Consider the following 19,026-nt stretch of genomic DNA (forward strand, 5'->3'; position numbering starts at 1 on the left):
AGAATTTGTTAGGCTTCGGCATGTGGCTGGGACAGCCCTTCACTCTCCATTGCCCTGCAAAGATAAGGGAAGGGAGTGGATAGCCTCTGCTCATCGCTCCCCCTCCTCCTCAAGGGGTGAAGGCTGCCATGTGTGAGTGAGGAGAGCCAGGGCCTCTCTGGCCTCCCCCCCTTCCCCCGGCAGCCGTCACCTGTCCCAGCCTATCCTCCTCTCACGCGCATATATGGGCACGGCAGGACGGCATCTTGTGACGCAGTGCTGCTAAAAACAGCCCCAGCTCCCTCCAGCCCTCGCTTGAACAATGTCCTCCAGTCAGAGCAACCCAGAGAGCCTCTGATCCCAGCACAGCCTTGGACTTATTTCAAGGGAAATTAACCCGGAAACCTCTCCACAAGGCCGTGGTCCTGAGCACATGCCCCTGGAAAAGCTAGGGATGAGCACCTCCCTGAGCTATAAGTCATTCTCCAAAGAGCAACAAACTATGGACAACCTGGAGAAACAGCTGATCTGCCCCATCTGCTTGGAGATGTTCACCAAGCCCGTAGTCATCCTGCCCTGCCAGCACAACCTCTGTCGGAAATGCGCCAGTGACATCTTCCAGGTAGGTTTCTTCCCACAGAGAGCTCTGCTTCCCAAGCAGCACAGGCTGGAATGAATGGGAAAGCAGGTTTTTTACATGTTTTGGTTGACTGATTTTAAGAGTTGGTGATACGGGAGGGGGAGAGTGATTTAAAGCCAAAGTTGATGTCCCCGGGGGCCAAGGATGAGCTAACAGCAGGTGAAAGTGTCACCTGTTCGCTGCGGGGACATGGCCAAGTGTGAGCTGAGGGACTGGCCTCTCACCAGTAGTCACCAGATGCTTTTCCAGGGGTGGTGTGTTGGAGCTACCCTCTTATTTGGCATAGTGACAAATGGTTTCCTACCATTTGGTGCTTTTGGAAGAGATTTTCATGATTTTTCATGGCCTTACCCTCCTCTCCTTGTGCTACTTGGCAAGAACAGGCCTCCAACCCCTACCTGCCGACCAGGGGAGGTACAACTGTGGCGTCGGGAGGCCGTTTCCGCTGTCCCTCCTGCAGGCACGAGGTGGTCCTGGACCGACATGGTGTCTATGGGCTGCAGAGGAACCTGCTGGTGGAGAACATCATCGACATCTACAAGCAGGAGTCCACAAGGTAACAAGGGAACGTGTGTCCTTCAGAGGGGGTTTGACACAAAAGCAGACATGGCTTAGCAGGCTGACCCTTTGGTCTTTCCATTTGGCATCCATGAGGTTGATCTAGTTGTTTTCTCTCTTGGAAGAGTGGAAAAGGATCATGCTGCCATGCCTGCCTGTCTGTTTGCTCTGCAATGAAGTCAGGTCTCACTGAGCACAGAAAACTTATCCAAATAGGTGCTGAGCTTCCCTGAGCTTCCCTTGCAGCAGAACATTGGGCTTATTCACACAAGCAACACTCGCCAGTGCAAGCAAAGTCCTTGAGGTCAGCACAGCTACTCACGTGAATAAGGGAAAAGTAGCTCATATTATTTATTGCAAAAACAGTTCAGACAATTCTTATTTGTCTTTAACCTGTGTGTTCTCATGCTAAAAAAGGGAAAGAATTTCAAATCTCGTTAGAAAATCCTGAGGGACAGACAGTGCAAACGAGGAGAAAACTGAAATTCACACAGAAGGTCGGCTGCATCATAATGTCGAATCAAAACTCAGTAATAAAAAGTCTACATTCCCGTCAGCTTGAGATGTGAACTCATGAAATCAAGTCTTATTTAGGAGTCCACAAAAGAAAAGGAATAACCAAAAATAATACGTATCAGAGCTCAATGGCTATGCACATGGATCAAGACCTCAGGGTAGAGGAATGGGTTAATCCTAAAAAGTAAGGTTACTCCTGAGTGGTAATTTCCTGCATTTGATGTGTAATGAATCCAGCAACAGAAAAATATTTTCTCATCTTTCTTTCCCTCAGATAGGTTGGATGCATGATACCACTGTGGAGAACTTAGTAGGGGGGAAGGTAGGAGGGAGATGATTCTGTCTCTCTACTCTGCTCTTATGAGACCCCACCTGGAATAGTGCATCCAGGACTGTGATCCTCAGCACAAGAAAGGCATGGACCTGCTGGAGTGAGTCCAGATGAGGGACCCAAAGACGGTCAGAGGGCTAGAGCACCTCTCCTCTGAAGATAGGTTGAGAGAGTTGAAGTTGTACAACCTGGAAAAGAGAAGGCTCTGGGAAGACTTTAGAGCAGCCTTCCAGTACCTAAAGGGGGCAGAGGAGGACAGTCACCAGCAGAGAGAATGTTTTGGAGTCTGACGGTGGCTTTGGCTATTCTCAGCTGTTTGAATCCCTCCAAGGACTGTTGCAACTGGGCATGGGTTGAAGCTTCAAAGCGTTAGAGAGCACGAAGCTGGCTTAAAACTGTTCTTTCTGCTGCCCTTTGCGCTCAGTGCCAAGTGAAGGTCATCTACCCCCGTGTGTGTCATTGATACCCAAATATTATTTTAGTCAGGAAAATCTCAGAGGAAATTAATCAGCAAAGCTACGATAATGGACTTGGCTTTTGACCAAATAAGCTGGACACGTGTGGCCTCATGTCTTCCTTGGTTTTGCTTTATTTTTCAGCTCACAGTTGTATTTAACTTTAAAAAAAATAAAGAAATACAGCTCCTTTTCCCCATGTAGTTCATGAGCAATTGGAACAAAATTCAATTAAACAGAAATGTAAGAATAGATTTTGTAGATTTGTTTAAAATTCCACAGAAATAAAACACGTGATGAATAAAAAGGGAGAATAGAAAAAAAAATATAAACACATATTTTCTTATATATTTGTCCAAATGGTTCATTTACTTAATCCGTTAAGGTGCTTATTAACCTTCATGTATGTCCTTAGGATGAAAGTTACTGTTAGGATTATGTAGCAGCAGCAATGCATAGCAGCGTTATCTAAAGTATTTGGCCCTTTACAGGCCTCAGCTGCTTATCTCCCTCTGCCTAAGATTCCTAGGGCTCCCCTGAGAGTGTAAGATGGCTTTACCCTGTGCTGTCCCACTGAAACCAAAAAGTCCAGGGAAATCAAGTCTTCTGCACTTCCCCCCTTTTGTACCTGTCTCTTCCATACTGATGATTGGGGTCTGGCAGAGGTACATAGGAAGAAGGATGAGATGTGATCTTTGCCTCCTTGTTTATTCCCAAGACAACCCTTCCTCCTTCATGGGAGCACCTACGATTTTCAGATAAGAACCCCTTCCCCTTGAGTCCTTCTGCGGGTATAATTCACTACAGCTACACGTGCCAGCGGCATCAACTTAGGAGAGTGAGGGGAATTCATTTAGGTAACAAGCCTTTTCTCCTGCTTAGACAAAAATAGCTTATTTCAAAAGTTTTTTGGTGTTTGGAGTTTTTTGTTGGTTTGTTTGGAATTGGAATTTATTTTTTAATTGGGGAATTTGTTTTTTTCTAAATAAAAGCAGGGGCAGGCACTGGGCTATGGGGTTGGGAGGGTCTGCCTGAGCCATCACATGCAGATCTACTGAGTATCACATCATACGGTCCTTTATCCCATTGCTCATCAAATTCCAGCTGATGGCAGCATAGCCTGTCGCCCAATTTAGAATGTATTAGCAACACAAGGGAAGAAATCTTCAAGCAGGTGGTGGCTCCTACAAAGCTTTAAAGGATGGCAAAGGACTGAACCCAGTGGAAATTGGGTTGGCTAAAAATTAAACCAATCTTTGAAAGTCTGTAGGCCACTGATCACCTGAACTATCTGAGGAACATCAGGATGCCTGCTGCTACCAGAAAAGGGTAGCAACAGGAGGCTGTGGCTTTCTGTAAAACCTGGCAGCCTCTAATGAGCTCGGCTGGCTGTTCCACATCAAAAGGTGCTGTGGGCTTTGTTACCAGTTGAATCCTGATCAGGAAGGGTCAAGCACTCTCTCTGCCTTGCACCTACCAGGGAGAACCCAAGGTACAGGCTGTCCCTGCAGCCCCATAGTGTGCAGCAGGGACCAGGCAGTGTGCTGAGAGTCAGCCTGTGTGGGCTTTGTGAAGGCGTGATGGATGGGTTGTGGGGCTGGGCAGACAGAACTGCCAGAAGCAGCTCTCCCTGACCCCTCCGAGGTCTTAGTCTGAGCTCCCAAGGGAAGATGTGGCTCTCCAAGGCAGACTGTAGAGGTGTCTGGAGATCTCAGACAGGCTGGGCCAGGGAAATGAGCTCTCTGACCACAGGTCACCAAGAAAGGGAGCTGCAGGAAGAGCCCTGCAGGCTGTGCAGTGAAAGAGATGAGGAGCGAGATGACCTGGATCTTCTCCTACTCCCCATGGACACAAAGCCCCAAACTCAGCTGCACCAATTGTTTTCTTGGGCCAGGCATTCATGATACTACTGTAACAGAGCTATAGGAATCCTTATGTCCACATGAACTTCTATAGTCTTCTCATTTTTCAAGTCCCATTTCTACCCTGGGTATTGGTGGGCTTTTCACTGCTTTTGAGAGAGTCCATTGTTGTGATTGATTTTCAAGGACCACCTCCTCCAAGGTCAAAAATGGTCTATCCCCGTATACAGGAACTCAAGCAATGGTGACAGGGTATCTGCATTGATTAACTGGGAGCTCCTGATAAAAATAGAACTTTGAAAGTTCAGTCTTCAGGAATCCCAGGACCCTGAGACCAGTGGGAAAGTCTAGAGCAAGGAAGATTTACCTTTGGTGGAGGGGGATCAGGTTAGAGAATATTAAAAAAAAATTGGAAATCCTGAGGGGAGGCATCTACAAGTAGTGAGGGAGCTGACTGATGTCATTGCCAGGTCACTCTCAATAATCTTTGAAAGGTTGCGATTCTTGGGATAGTTTTCTGGGGTTGGACAGGACTGGAAGAAAACAAATGTTCCTCCAATCTTCAAGGAGTGCAAGTACTAGAATCTGGGGAACTACAGGCTGGTCATCTTCACACTTGTCCCTAGAAAGTATTTCAAGCAAACCCTCCTGGAAACTCTGTTCAAATATGTAAAAGACAAGAAGGTGATTAGAAATAGTCGGTATGGATTTATGAAGAAGAAATAAGCCCAGCCAATCTTATAACCTTTTATGGTGAGATGACTAACTCCGTGCATGAGAGGATATTGTTTATCTAGACTTCAGGCACTGTCTCCTGTGACATCTTTATTGGCAAACTGTTGAAATAAGGTCTAGACTGGACAGTGGAAAGTGAACCGGACAGTGGAAACTGAACTGGACTGAAAACTACCTGTACTACCAGACTCAAAGGGTCATGGTGAGCAGTATGAAGTCAGGTGGAGACCAGTCATTAGTGCTGTGTGCCCAAGATTGATACCGAGTTTAATAACTAATGACTTTACATTATGTGCCTCATATAGTCATGCAGATTCTCTTCATCCCCTGACCAGCTGCAGACACTAGGTGATGTGATGGTACGGGAAGGGCTACAGCTATCTTAGGATCCTCAGTAAAAACACTATCAAAGTTGGATTCAGGACTACAGCAGGGACCTTTTTGGATTTGAAAAAGTCCTGAGGAAAGCACACCTTCTAACTAAACAGCAATTATGTTCTTAATTAAAGTGTGCTTCTTTATGTGCTCAGCAATTGCACATTTCCTCACCAAATCAGAGAGTCACAGAAAGACTGAGACTGGAAGGGACCTCTCTCTGTAGGTCATCTGGTCCAAACAACCCCTGCTCAAGCAGGACCACCCAGCGCCAGTTGCCCAGGACCATATCCAGATGGCTTACGAGTATCTCCAAGGATGGAAACTCCACAACCTCCCTGAGAAATCTGTCTCAGTGCTCAGTCACTCTCACAGTAAAAAAGTGTTTCCTGATGTTCAGAAGGAATAGTTTCAGTCTGTGTTTTAGTCTGTGCCCGTTGCCTCTGGTTCTGGCACCGGGCACTATCAGAAAGAGCCTGACTCCATCCTCCTTACACCCTCTGTTCAGGTATTTAGACACTCAAATGTGTTGGTAAGATCAAGGTCATTATTAAGATTCCTCTTAACCTTTTCTTATCCAGGCTGAAAGTTTCAGCTCTCTCAGCCTTTCCTCACAGAAACGCTGCTGTAGACCCCTAATCATCTTCAGGGCCCTTTGCTGGACTCTCTCCAGTATGTCAATATCTCTCATGTACTGGGGAGTCCAGAACTGGACACAGCCAGTACTCCAGGTGTGGCCTTACCAGTCATTACTTACCTGAGAATCCTCCTCTCCATAAAACACACACAACGCTCTGCACATTAATGTCCAAACCAAGTTTTAATGGAAAAGAATAAGCCTGTAGCAGTCAAACACAGGCTTTGCATCTCAAAGAGCAGAGTCTGAGAATGAGACCATAAAGCTATCAGGACATTTCAGCAATCTGCCATTTCTTTGGTCACAATCACAGCTGTGGTGAAGCTTTTCTCTTACTAAAGCCATGCTGTAATTTTCCTATCAGCTACTCTTTAATCTCCTCTTTCAGAAGCAATCTCCATTTTAAATTTAGAGATTGTGTTTTGGCCTTTGCTACACCAACATAGACCTAGAGGATCCCCTCTGAAGTCACTGAAGAATGCCGTGCTAAAAATCTCTCCTTTTGTACAGCCTAAAGGAGACTCAATCTGTTTATTTCTAGTCTTCTGACACTGTCTTTAGGGCCCCACTAGTTCAGGGAGTTCTGCCAGGTTTCTTCCAGCTCTCTGCGGCACCTTTGAAGGTTGTCTGCTTCTGGCCGAACTTGCCTGACACTGTCACCTTTTTGCTCTGTGCAACGTGTCTTTCATGCAACTGGCACCACTCCAGTGTCCAATAAAATTCTAGTAGCTTCTGGCTCCAGTCTTGTAAATATTTGCAGGGAGAGACACTATTTCAGGCTTAATTAATCACTTTGAAATTCATTATATTGCCCTCACACATGGGCACTCCCACTGTGCACTATAATGTGAATATATTAGGGGCTGTTTGCAGTCATCTGCAAACAATGTAAAGCATTTTTTATGGAGGAGACACACCTCTTTTGACTAGCATTGAAATGATGGTGGATTTGACAAAGTGCCTTATGTTAATGGAAATCTGACCCAAATAATATAGGCATCCTTTAGAACTGTTCAACTTGTTTTATTCTGGTATATGGTGTTATATTTCAGATTAGAGATATTCCTTATGATCCCTTTAAATCCCAGGGCCCTCTTGAATTACAAAAAAAAAAAAAAAGAATGTGTGAGACGTTTTCTTTCTTGCTTTTTTTAAAAATGCATCTAACTGATCACATTCCATTCCCTTCAGAAGAGAAAAATCTGTACTTTATCATTAAAAAATAAATGCCATATCAACTCTACCAAGCTGTATGGAAAAACTCTACTGTAATATAATATAAAATAATGCTTTTTCCATACATTTTTAAGCTTTAATATAGTGACTCGTTGCCTCCTTGCTACAGAGCTCTATAGAATGGCTTTAAAAAATGTTCCCATGTAATTCCACTAAATTCTATAGTTTAGGAAAATATTTTCTATCTAATGATGGAAAGATACATTTCTATGTTTATTGTTCCATTGTTCCATTGTTATATTTATTGTTCCACTTGCTACATCTAAGTCATAGTTCCCCTTCTAAACAGTAGCAGAAGGGGATAATGGTTTATGCTGGAAATATTTAACACTGCCACAGTAGAAGTGTCAGCTTTTGGAAGCTTGAACACCCAGACACACTCTCTTTATCAATCTCCTGACTCTGTCTTCTGGTGCCACATCGTCATACACTCATGTGCTTGACACAGGTGTGCTCAGGGTGTTAAGCCTGAAGCATGGCTCAGAAAAGCACCACCCTGCCCACGTGCACCAAACCAGAGGTCTCACTTGCACTGGGAACATCAGCTGAGTGGCTCATTTGAAGGAACCTGCAACTAAATTAGTTCCCAAAATAGCAGGTTGTGTAGACTTGTGTGTATACAGCTAAATCGTTTTGGGGAAGGGAAGATCAGGACGGAGCTATAATGTGGTGACAGTTCCTGGCTTAGCATTCATGTGTAAGCCAAGCTCTTTGTGATGGGTACAATTGACTATCCTACTATTAAATTGTTTGACACTGTATAAGCTAAACATGGGCCACAAAATTAATTTTTGTGACACCTTTTTTTGTTGCTGGCCTATATTAAAGGCTTAAGGACCTAGTCCTGTCTGGTATTGACAATCCTGACCAATGTCTCACAAAGTTCATCAGCAGAGATACAGAGTTGAGGGCCTAAAGGTTCATCAGTATCTACAGCTCTTGCTTCAAACAAGTCCCCTTCATAAGAGCTTTGCTGCATTAAGGCCAAGTGCCCAACATTTTGCATGATGAACCAGAAAGAAATTAGGTATGTTTCATATTTCAAAGAGTTGTTAGATAACATGCTAATTAAAATACATGAGTAGTCTGAAATCAGGCTTAGTGAGGTTGTTTAAATTTTTAAATATGAGCAAGAGTTTTGTCACACTCCGAGTCTAATTCCTCATTCATATGGGAATCCCCATATGAAGTCATGTTGCTATATTGTCATCACATCCTACTGGGTCAGGACTTAAGCTGTACCACTGTCTATTTAGTCGTACCACAGAGCAGGTTTAAGTCTATGCTGTGTATTCAAGTCAACTTTGGATGCTGCTATTCAAATGTACTGTATTTCATGCTAATACCATAAGTGTTGTCATCAGAAACCCATGAGCACAAAGTTTGTTTTAAACTTGTTTTCTTTTGCAGACCTGAAAGGAAATGTGACCAGCCAATGTGTGAAGAGCACGAAGATGAGAGAATTAATATCTATTGTTTGAACTGTGAAATGCCCACCTGCTCTTTGTGCAAAGTCTTTGGTGCCCACAAAGACTGTCAAGTTGCTCCTCTCACAAATGTTTACCAGCAGCAGAAGGTAAATATCTTCGAGTATCTCACAGTCCTCCCAGAAACCATCGACAGGAGATTATTCCCATGGCCTTCCTGCGAATTTACAAAAGGGTTTGGGGGTGCCCTAGCCACTCCTGTATGTGAGTGAAAGGCTCTTGTAAATCCGCAGGAACTGTTTGGAAACACAGAAAAATAAATTTAGGAGAGATCACACAGAAAGGTATTACATTGTCCCAATTTTTTTTTTTATTATAGTGACTAAACATTTTAGAGAGCAATTTGATGTGAAGCTGAAGATCTCTCTTTTGATGTTCCTAACACTTTTTTTTCAGTGCTTTTAGATCAGACAAGTGAGTGGTATGTCCAGCACATGAACTGGAACGAGAACAGACCATTTCAAATCAAGTAGTTGTCTATCAGGCACTTTTACATTTAAGCATTCCATTTTTAAGAAAAGTTAAGTGAAAAACCTCTTCCTGCAAGTGAATGCAGGAATATTCAATAGCTGGCAGCACAGGATGTACCTAACATCCTCTGCCCTTGCTGTCACCAGTAAAAGACTTGTTTATTTTTAATACAGTATTAATTTAAAACCTGACTCACTGGGTTATCCTCCTGAGATAAACAGCTCATTTTTCTGGAGGGCCCCAGTGGGGCAAGCAATCAGACAGGCCAAGTTTGCAATCCCAGCCTCCAACTTTGTCACACAGATGCGTGTGTGTAGAAACTACAAATGAGAAGTCACTTCAGGAAAGTAGTTACAAACATCCTTTTCAATCAAAATAGGTGGGAGAAGGAGGAGAAGTTTCTTGGACTGAATCCATGCCCCCAGTCACTCCTTTTGCATGGGGATTTGCAAGCTGTAGTTTTGAATCCAGAGTGCCTGTGAGAAGAGGCTGTCATGCCCAAGACGGGAGGGGTAACCTGGAGGCTGCAGGATGTGTGCTTCAAAGGATCCTTTACAAAGCTGTGGAGGCCACGTACACAGTTGTCTCTGTTACTACAGTGGTGTGCCAAGGGCCCTTTGTCCTTTCCAGCACTTTCCCCAAGTTCCCTGGGGACTAGCATCTCTGTCTCTCCTAAGGATACCTCACAGTCTTCTTCATACCCACACTCATGTCATTTCCTTCCTCCACTCATTTCCCTTGCACCAGTGGCTCAGCCTCCACCTTCTCCTCCTTTTCTCCTTCCCCTCTCACCACAGCCCTAACTCCACTGCTCACATGCCAATGACTCAGTAACAGCCTGGTCCCTCCAGGTCCATGGACTAGCTCTTCTCTCCAAGGCCAAGTGCTACAATCCTCATGGAAATACCATTGTGGTGTGACTAGACCCAGACACTGAAAAAAACAACCCCTTAAGAGACAAAGCCTTTTCTCTCTACAAACCCAATGAAATATTTTGGGTGTGTTGAAACAAGGCTTCAGACAAAAGTATCTAGAAGATTTTCTTAAAACAATGTGCTTCCTTCTCTCCAGTTTCTTCTGAAATAAAAGTTCCAAAACCCACAGTTTCTTCTCAATTAGAAGTTTAAAAATGTTAATTTTTTCATAGTGTGTTGGGAGAGGAAACAAATGTCAAAGTACTAGCAGGTATCTTGTGAGCACATAAAGCTCCAATTTTCCTCAGTTTTGGTGGAAAGACAAGCTAATACCCTGGTATGGCTTATTTGTCTCCTGCTCCCCAATGTTACATGTGCCACCGTTAAGTGGGACAGTATCTAACACCCTCCTGCTTGCTCTCCCCTTACTGCCTAGTCTGAGCTGAGTGATGGCATTGCAGTCCTGGTGGGGAGCAACGACAGAGTGCAAGGAATAGTCACACAGCTGGAGGAGACCTGCAAGACGGTTGAGGTAGGTAACACCTCTTTAAATGCAGCTATTTCAGTGTGAAGTCCCACCTTTTAAACTTCTGGTAATGACCACGCTTTAACAGACCTCACTTTACCCAAATACATTCCCACATTGTGTCACTAAACCATTACTTGTGGCTTTGTACATTATCAAGATGTACTACCTCAACCAAAGGATACATCCTGCTCAGCACCTCTGACATTGGCCATTGGTGGAGGATAAAGAGTAAGGCTGGATCATATCAGCACGTCTTGCTCAACGTTCTTAGTGGAATAGGATAACACTGAAGTTAAAAGCAGATCCAGTAAAATGCCATCAACTCCCAGCTCATTTAACAGTTCTAGAGCCATAAACGACCAGCATTAGTCTGAAGCCTGACTGGTCCTGTGAACAGAGCCTTATTCTAAGCCAGAGAGTAGGCACAGCATGGCTCACAGGTATGTCTGAGCTCTGTATTGCTTTGCCTTCTGCACAGAAGTAGTGTTTTAATATACTTACATTGTCCTTTAAGGAGTCTTGTTTTAGTGCTTATGGGAGGGAACAGTTTGGATTCTTACTGGATTTTCTGATAGAGTCCTCATTCTGAAAGAGCTAGAATTAGTTTTGTGTCATTCAAGAGCAGAAGTTGCTTTCATTTCCTCCGAGAGCTTTGCATCAGCAAAGCAAACATAAATATCAACTTTAACCAATTTGAGCATCACAGAGCAATAGGCTGAAAGGAGCTCGTATGAATTGATTTTGTGGTCAGTTTGATGAAGCATCTAGTGAAGGAACCACATCCCTCTCAGACCAATTAGAATTATATTGACCCTTCAGAGCTGGAGCAGAAAAGGGAAATGGTAGAGAAAAAGAAGTTAATCCAAAATGTATAGATTCTAATTGGTAAGAAAAATTGATTACACAACCTATGTACACAATCACCCAAGGCTCCTGTTTCCTCAGAGTAAGGAAGAACAAAAATTGTCCAAGTTTGGTTTAAAGAACATAAAATCATTAGCCCAAGTAAATCATAGAGCACGTTAGTGGCAGTCAAAACTTTGTATAAGGTATGGCCAGTCTTCGCGAGCGAAGATTTTTGGGAAAGGTCATTAACCCTTCGAGCCTGCGCAGTGGATTTTTTAGGTGAGACACAGCGTGTCTCTTTAATCCTGAGGTTCATCTGCCGGGGCCGAGCTGAGGTCCTCAGGACGTAGGTTTGTTTAGAGTGACCTTCTCTTAGATGGATTGCCTTACAGGGCTAAGGAGCTCCATCTGGGAATCGAATCCGGGTCACAGTGGTGAAAGTGCTGCACCCTAACCACTAGACCACCAGGGGCCCCAACTTTGTAATCATGAAGGATTCACATTGCAAGGATGAAACTGGCTGCTATCAGGACTTTGCAGACAGAAACAAGCCTTTCAAGTAGGTTAACTGCAGAAATTTGAATGATACAAAAGTAAAAGTTTGCACTTATTTAAGCTGAACTAGCTGAACCAGAAACGAAGCTTCAAACATCTAGTATGAAGTATGGAGAAAATATTGTGCTAAAAATACCTTGAGAAACACAACAGTGTCTGGAACTAGCTTCCTCAGAGTCATCCACTAGTTTAAAGTCTAACCTTTAAAGTGAAACCCCAAAGAAAATGCAGCCATTTTACCTTCAGATGTTTTAGCAGGTTTTTCACCTTCAAAGCCAAAGATTGCACAAAATAGGTCTCAGAGTTTACCTTGGCACTTCCATGTTATATTTCAAGCAAATCACATTTCCTGCCATACAAGAGCTTTGTCTGAATTGACATCAGTTTGTCCTTGAAGATAAAAAGCTACAGCTGGAACTGAGAAATGTTCACACACGGAAATAATGCTTACAATCCAGGATTGTCTCTTCTCTCTGCTTAACACTTGGCAGAGAGCAATAAATATCTGCTTTAGCAGAAAATACATGATCATTTTCTTTTTAGATGGAGTAAGTAATAGCCTATAGTTCTATATTTAGCTATTGCTCTTATCCAAACCTAAAAAAACCCAGAAAAACAAGCAAACCAAAAAGTTGATCAATACTTGTATAGCTTTTAACTGATTGAAAAGTAGACCAAATCCATAGATTATGCTGAAAATTGAGAAAGGAATATAAAATGCTAAAAGCTGGAAAACTGTAATATATAATTAAGTACTGTTTAGCCCTGTAAATGATATGAGTAAAACAAAGAAGGAAAAATTACAGTGTTTCTTTCAAATGCTAATAGCATAGGCCAGTCAGCAGAGATCCTTTGGAACAAGCAGTGAGACTCATGCTCAGTAGCAAGGACTCCTTTCTTTTTGCTATAGCTGTGCTTTAAAAAAACATAAAGGCTGGGAACTTTTTAGAATGTAAAGTCATGTGTTTGTTAACCTTCTTCGTTACACAGAATCTGATTAGGGTAATTCCGTCATGCAGAGACTTTGTATGGGAACATTTTATGCAGAAAGATAATATTTCAGAAATATTTCAGCATTTGCAGTTAAGAATCTGCTTTGCACTCTCACTCTGGAGATTCACAACTCTGTAATATCTGCTGGCAGTAAATATTATATATTAGAGCTTAGAGATAGGGAAGGATCTCTCAGAGCACCCTGCTATCACTTGCTTGCTCTTCTTCCTCTAACACTTGTCCTGTGTCAAACAACAAAGATAGCATACACCTGTCTTGAAATCAAGGTTGTTTTACAAGTGATCTGAATGACATTTCAGAAGGAGAAAGCTAGGAGAGAGTGAAAGAAGAGAAGAAAATTATTTGAGGTCAAAACAATAGAATGACACCTAGGAACAATGACTCACTTGGCTTGAAAACTTCCTTAACCCCACCCTATAATTACATTAATCAGGAATTTCTGGAAAGTGGCAAGAACCTCCAGAAGGGCAGGAAAAGCCTGCACCCCCTGCAAGGAATTTTAAATTGGGACTACCTGTTTAGCCTAGCCTTTCTCATTGGGAAGCAGAGGTGGATACTTGGTTCAATGCAACAAGATGTTTATTCACTCCCTAAGCCCCTAAACCTAGACAGTGATTTTTGGCCAAATGTACATCCTCAAAAGTCTTTCTTCTTTGAACAATACCGAGCAGATTGTCACCACTGATAGGAATGAGCTCTGACTGAAAGGCAAGAACAAAGTGGGATTCTATCTGGCTAAGTGCTATGAATAATCAGTATTATCACTTCCAAAAGTACTGTGAGACTGTTAATAGTCCTGTGCTGCCAGGATCTCAGCATTATGCCCCAAGGGACAAAGATGAGGAATTGATTCAGCCTCAGTTCCTAGAAAAGAGATTTAAATAATCACCACCATTCACAACCAGGTATAACCACAATAAGGGTATGCCCTGGGGCACAGAGGTTTCTCAAGTACTTCGGTTTGGTAGACTTCAGACGGTATACATAACCTGTCTTCCATTTCCTCCCTATAAATCCTCCCTTACAAGTGCAGTTTGTGCTCTTTAGAGAGTGCTCAATGCAGCAGTCATCAAACCCATCCTCCTTACTGGTGAAATATGCTGTTGTCTGGTTGGAAGGACAATAAAAATGTCTCAAAAAAAAGATGTGAAAATCGGTGCCTGAACTTAGGGTTGGAACCTGATTCCTCTTTCTTTTCTTTGTGTTTCTGTCACACACCATTTTCTTCACAGAACTTCTACTTCTTTCAGTGCACAGTAAATGGAATATAACGGACTCCTACTGTCCAAATAGAGTCTTAGAGAGCATATGTGAGAACCAAGCCCAGCCACGATTGCTCCAGGCACTCGGAAGAAAAATAAAATTCTCCAGAGCTGATTTGAGATGACCACTCCTTTTAAAACCATTCTGTTCACGCAAAGGAACCCACTTCTAATACGGTGGGGGCTTTTACTTTTTCTGCAGACTTTGATGTATCACTGCAGACATCACAAATACCTTTTACACTTTTTAGCAGACTGACAAGTTATACAATAAGCTGTTTGGGGGCTTTCAGTGGCTTGAAATTCAGAGTTTGAGAACAGTTTTTGAACTTTTGTTCCAATAGCTTGGACTTTGAAAATTATGAAAGTCTCTGGGGTCATTCAGAATCCTTTGCACTGTTCAGAAAGAGGAATTTCTTTGATGAAAATGCTTCCAAGTAACTATAAAAATAGAAACTCTTTTAAGAACATAACATGTTTAACATAAACCAAATGATTCACAGGAATGCTGCAGACGACAAAAAGAACAGTTGTGTGAAAAATTTGATTATCTCTACTCTGTATTGGAAGAAAGGAAAAATGAGATGACACAAATAATCACTAGAACCCAAGAGGAGAAACTGGAACACGTCCGCTCCCTGATGAAGAAGTATGCGGATCATTTGGAAGCTGTGTCAAAACTGGTTGAATCAGGAATCCAGTTCATGGAAGAACCAGAAATGGCTGTGTTTTTGCAGGTATAAAGTCTATAAATAGAGATACAACAAGAATGATAGGTTTATTGATACACTATTTAAGCATTTCTCAATTTTAGGCCCATTCAGAGTTTGGTTATCTTTAAGTGAACATTTATACAAACTCATTTTGTAAACATTTGAATCAGCTCAGACAAACATCTAGTCTTCTTGTGAAAAGTATCCAAATCTAGAACATGAGTATTTGCTATTTGCACCAAAATATACTGTCCCACGAATGAATTTCTGATCCCAAAGAAGAAACAGGAATTTAAACATTTTCCAACAAATCTTTATTTTCCCATTAATATCATGGTGGGACAATATGTTCATTTGCACATGAATTTCTGTGAATTATAGGTTTCATTTGCATATTGACAAAGTGATTAATGTTTCAAGAACTAAATATTTATGGTTTAAGTTACATTTTTATACCTTCCTTTAACTTTTGTCTTCTGTTTTCTTACTATAAACTTAGGAGAGATGAGTAGGAAACCGCTAGCAACCTGTCCACTAAATTCATTGGTGTAGAATTTCTGTCTTGCAAGTTTACAATTCCTCTGTATTAGAAGCTGGAAGGGTGTCTTCTACAAAACAAAACAAACAAAAACTCCAAACAAACAAAAAAAACCAAACCCCAAAACAAACCAACCCAAGCTCCGCTTCTTTTTGTCAAAGAATTGCCTTTGAAGAGTACAATAATCTTTCAAGACAAACAGAATTTTGTCTCTCCAGAAGTATGTCCTTATGGATAGTCAAAGATATAGTTACTATGACTAAAGGCGGTAATGGAACAATTGCTTTTCACCACAAGCACACCAAAAAAGAGGAAAAGTATTTCCATTTTGTTTCTTTTTAACAATTGTACGTATTTCCCATGATATTCAGATTTTAATTAAGAAGTCTTCAACTAACTAAAAGGTTTACTCAGCTGTATACTAACTACCATCCAAATTTGATCTCATTCATAGACATCATGGTTGTCATTAATGAGATCCGTATTAGTGCATTTAGAAGCAGCCAGTGTAAGAATTAGATCTCAATGCATAAAGTCTCTGAAAAAATGGAACCATTTAAGAAGTCATTTATTTCCTTTTTGTTTTCACAGAATGCCAAAACATTGCTACAAAAGTAAGTATTTAAACTTTAGACTCTTATTCTTTATAATCAATTACAAATTATAAATTTATCTGCAAATCCAAATGGCAATAACCAATTTCTCTGTTTTAGAATTACTGAAGCTTCTAAAGGATTTCAAATGGAAAAAATAGAGGATGGGTATGAAATTATGAACCAATTCACAGTGAACCTCAGTAGAGAAGAAAAGATAATACGAGAAATTGATTTTGACAGAGGTATGTCATTTATTTCACCAAAATTCCTTTCTTAAATTGCAGCTGTGTGTGATTACACAATGATACAGAGTAGGAAACCTTGAATTGGTTATTTCTCTCCATCCTGAAATGTAACCAGAGCATTTTGTATCAATTGTAATAAGGAGCAAAAATCCATCACGGTTAAAAAAAACCCAAAACATAACCTGTTGGCACCATTAATGTTATCTTGGCACAAAGGCAATGGTATGACCAAGTTTGACAGTCTGGCTTTAGGGATGTTGGTATCCCAAACCTCCAGTCATGTGTTGCAAACCACTGGCCTGGTAAATGTTTATGACGACAGGTTCAATGGTGTTTAAAACAAACATATACCTAGAATTGGAAGAGGGGCTTTTTTCCTGGCAGATTGTGCCACATCCTGGGTATCCTCTCCCCAGAAAGTGCAGGGCCATGCTCCACATCCCTCATGAGGATAACTGCACTGGGAGGAGTTTCTGTACTCCTTCACATGGAAGGGGTCAGCTTTAGGTTTTAACCAACAGGTGTGTTCAGTTTCTTCCCTTCCACAAAGCACCTGCTGGCAGCCTTATGGCAGTGCCCAGTCCAGGCTGGTGGAAGCAGGCTCCTCACCAATACCTTCTCTGCCAGGCAGCAGATTATCAGTGGCTTTGCAATGCAATTGCAAGTGGCTTTTTAATTACACAGAAACTGTAGCCATCTTCACATGGTGCTCAATCCTGTCTTTTTACACATGTCCTATCAGAGGAGGAGAGAGAAGAAGAGGAGGGCACAGAGGATGGTGAAGGTTTGGATGAAGTCCACACAGAGTCATCTGGAGAGGAGGGAGAGGAGGAAGAGGTGGAGGAGGAAGAGGCTGAGAGAGCATCACAGCCACCTCAGCAAGACCCTAAACTGCAGAGTGCAGCAGGAGAGCCCCTGGCTGAACCCACTCCAGTGTCACTACCTGCTGCCCCAGCTGGTCAGGTGAGTGTCTTTGCTTCCCTGCCAGCTATGCTGAGTGTGCATGGCAGAGCAAGAAAATGCTCCCCTGTGGCCTGTAGGCACTATAGGTCAGGAGCAGGGCTAAGGGAATCAATGCACTGGAGAGCAAAATTGTTTATTGCCCTTGTACACATATATGCAGCTTTACCCTGTCCTCTCGACCTGCATATATATATATCACTTGATAGGCAAAAAATTAGCTGCTAGATAAATTAAGATATATACGGGATACATAAGTTATAAATAAAAGTGATTCCATTTGGGAGTTAAGTGTGTTACAATGGACATTCTGCTGTGGTTTAACTCAGACTAACTGTTGTAAATGGGACAGTTGTTAAAATATTTATACTAAGAGAAGTTGGCATTCCCCCTGGATTTAGTGAGCTTCCCACCATCAATTTTTAGATGGTGGAAATCTAAATATCTAATCTGTTTTCCGTGAACGATGTTTGCTGCCTTCTGCTCTGGACATCTTAGGTATATGTCTAGGTGGATGCAGGAATGTCATACACCAAAGAGGAGAGGTAACTGCCTTTTACAATCTAGCAGCAAACAGGCTCAGCGTGTGAATATTTTAGGCCAGCACTTTTTCTTAGGGAATGTGATTAGAATAAGAGCATAATTGCCACATATTCTAAAATACCTACATTATAAATATATTTAATGTGCTACTTTAGCTTGCCTTGCATACAATTAATTGGCAAATTCTCCTCTTATGCAATTCACCCAGTGAAGTTGCTGAGTGATAAAGGCTGCTGTGAAGATATTTGAGGAGGCCAATATGAAATCAAGAAAACACATAAAGGATCCTTGATTGTAGCAAGCCTCCCACATAAAATATGGGAAAACAAATACTATAGATTCATTCTTACTTTGATCTAAAAACATGTGTGTGTTTTCATCAGTTGTGTGAAGATGCTCTTAAATGAGGTTTTATTGATTTAACCAAAATTTGTCTTTTCAGGATTTGCACTGACTTATCTAAACTTATGTTCCTAAACTGATGTAGGGTTTTAGGTAAACAAGAACAAGACATAAGAAATTCTGCCCAGTAACATGAATTCTCTCACTTCTAAATGCTAAAGGCTAAAATGAGAAAGGTACAGCATGCTGCTCTAGCAATTGTAAAGTGCCATTAGGAGATGGTCAGGTGTGGAATCAGACATGGCATGTAGGTGTTATGGTGTGAGAGATACCTGTATTTCAGCTTTTGCCTTCTGGTGTAAGAAAAGCAGAAATGCTGTGGGGACAGCAGGTAGCACGTGTGGGAACCCCAAGAACTTGATGCATGTAGAGAGGTGCAGTTCAGATGGCTGTTCCTCTTCCTGGCAGAGCAACTGTGCTCGGCTTATAGCATTGATGGAAAGGCTGGTGGGCAAATGTTTCTCTCCAGTGTCTTTGTATTCACCTTGTTCTGACTGCTCCTATCATACTCATTGGTAAAGGTGTTGTTCTTAACATGAAACCCAACAAGCCATTCGAAAGTACCTACACCAGCCATGAATGGCTGGTATGGGTTTATGAGGTTCTTATGCAGAATTTCCTGTGTTT

The 19,026-nt window shown here is 41.9% G+C and overlaps 1 protein-coding gene across 3 annotated transcripts in view; it reads left to right on the top strand.

Moving 5' to 3' along the window:
- Positions 1-305: 305 nt before the first annotated feature.
- Positions 306-19,026, top strand: part of TRIM55 (tripartite motif containing 55) — a 35,226-nt gene continuing 16,505 nt past the window's right edge. For 2 of the 3 annotated variants that reach the window (XM_017812500.1, XM_017812502.1), the window contains exons 1-8: positions 306-601; positions 1,003-1,175; positions 8,735-8,900; positions 10,633-10,728; positions 14,906-15,139; positions 16,245-16,267; positions 16,367-16,491; positions 17,237-17,457. In XM_017812500.1, the coding sequence (XP_017667989.1) occupies positions 413-601; positions 1,003-1,175; positions 8,735-8,900; positions 10,633-10,728; positions 14,906-15,139; positions 16,245-16,267; positions 16,367-16,491; positions 17,237-17,457 (1,227 nt within the window). In that variant the 5' untranslated portion in view covers positions 306-412. The remainder of the gene's footprint in view (positions 602-1,002; positions 1,176-8,734; positions 8,901-10,632; positions 10,729-14,905; positions 15,140-16,244; positions 16,268-16,366; positions 16,492-17,236; positions 17,458-19,026) is intronic. The other variant, XM_017812501.1, reaches the window with a different exon arrangement.

Source organism: Lepidothrix coronata, unplaced genomic scaffold (genome assembly GCF_001604755.1).
Source record: "Lepidothrix coronata isolate B3197 unplaced genomic scaffold, Lepidothrix_coronata-1.0 Scaffold36, whole genome shotgun sequence".
Taxonomy (NCBI): Eukaryota; Metazoa; Chordata; class Aves; order Passeriformes; family Pipridae; genus Lepidothrix; species Lepidothrix coronata.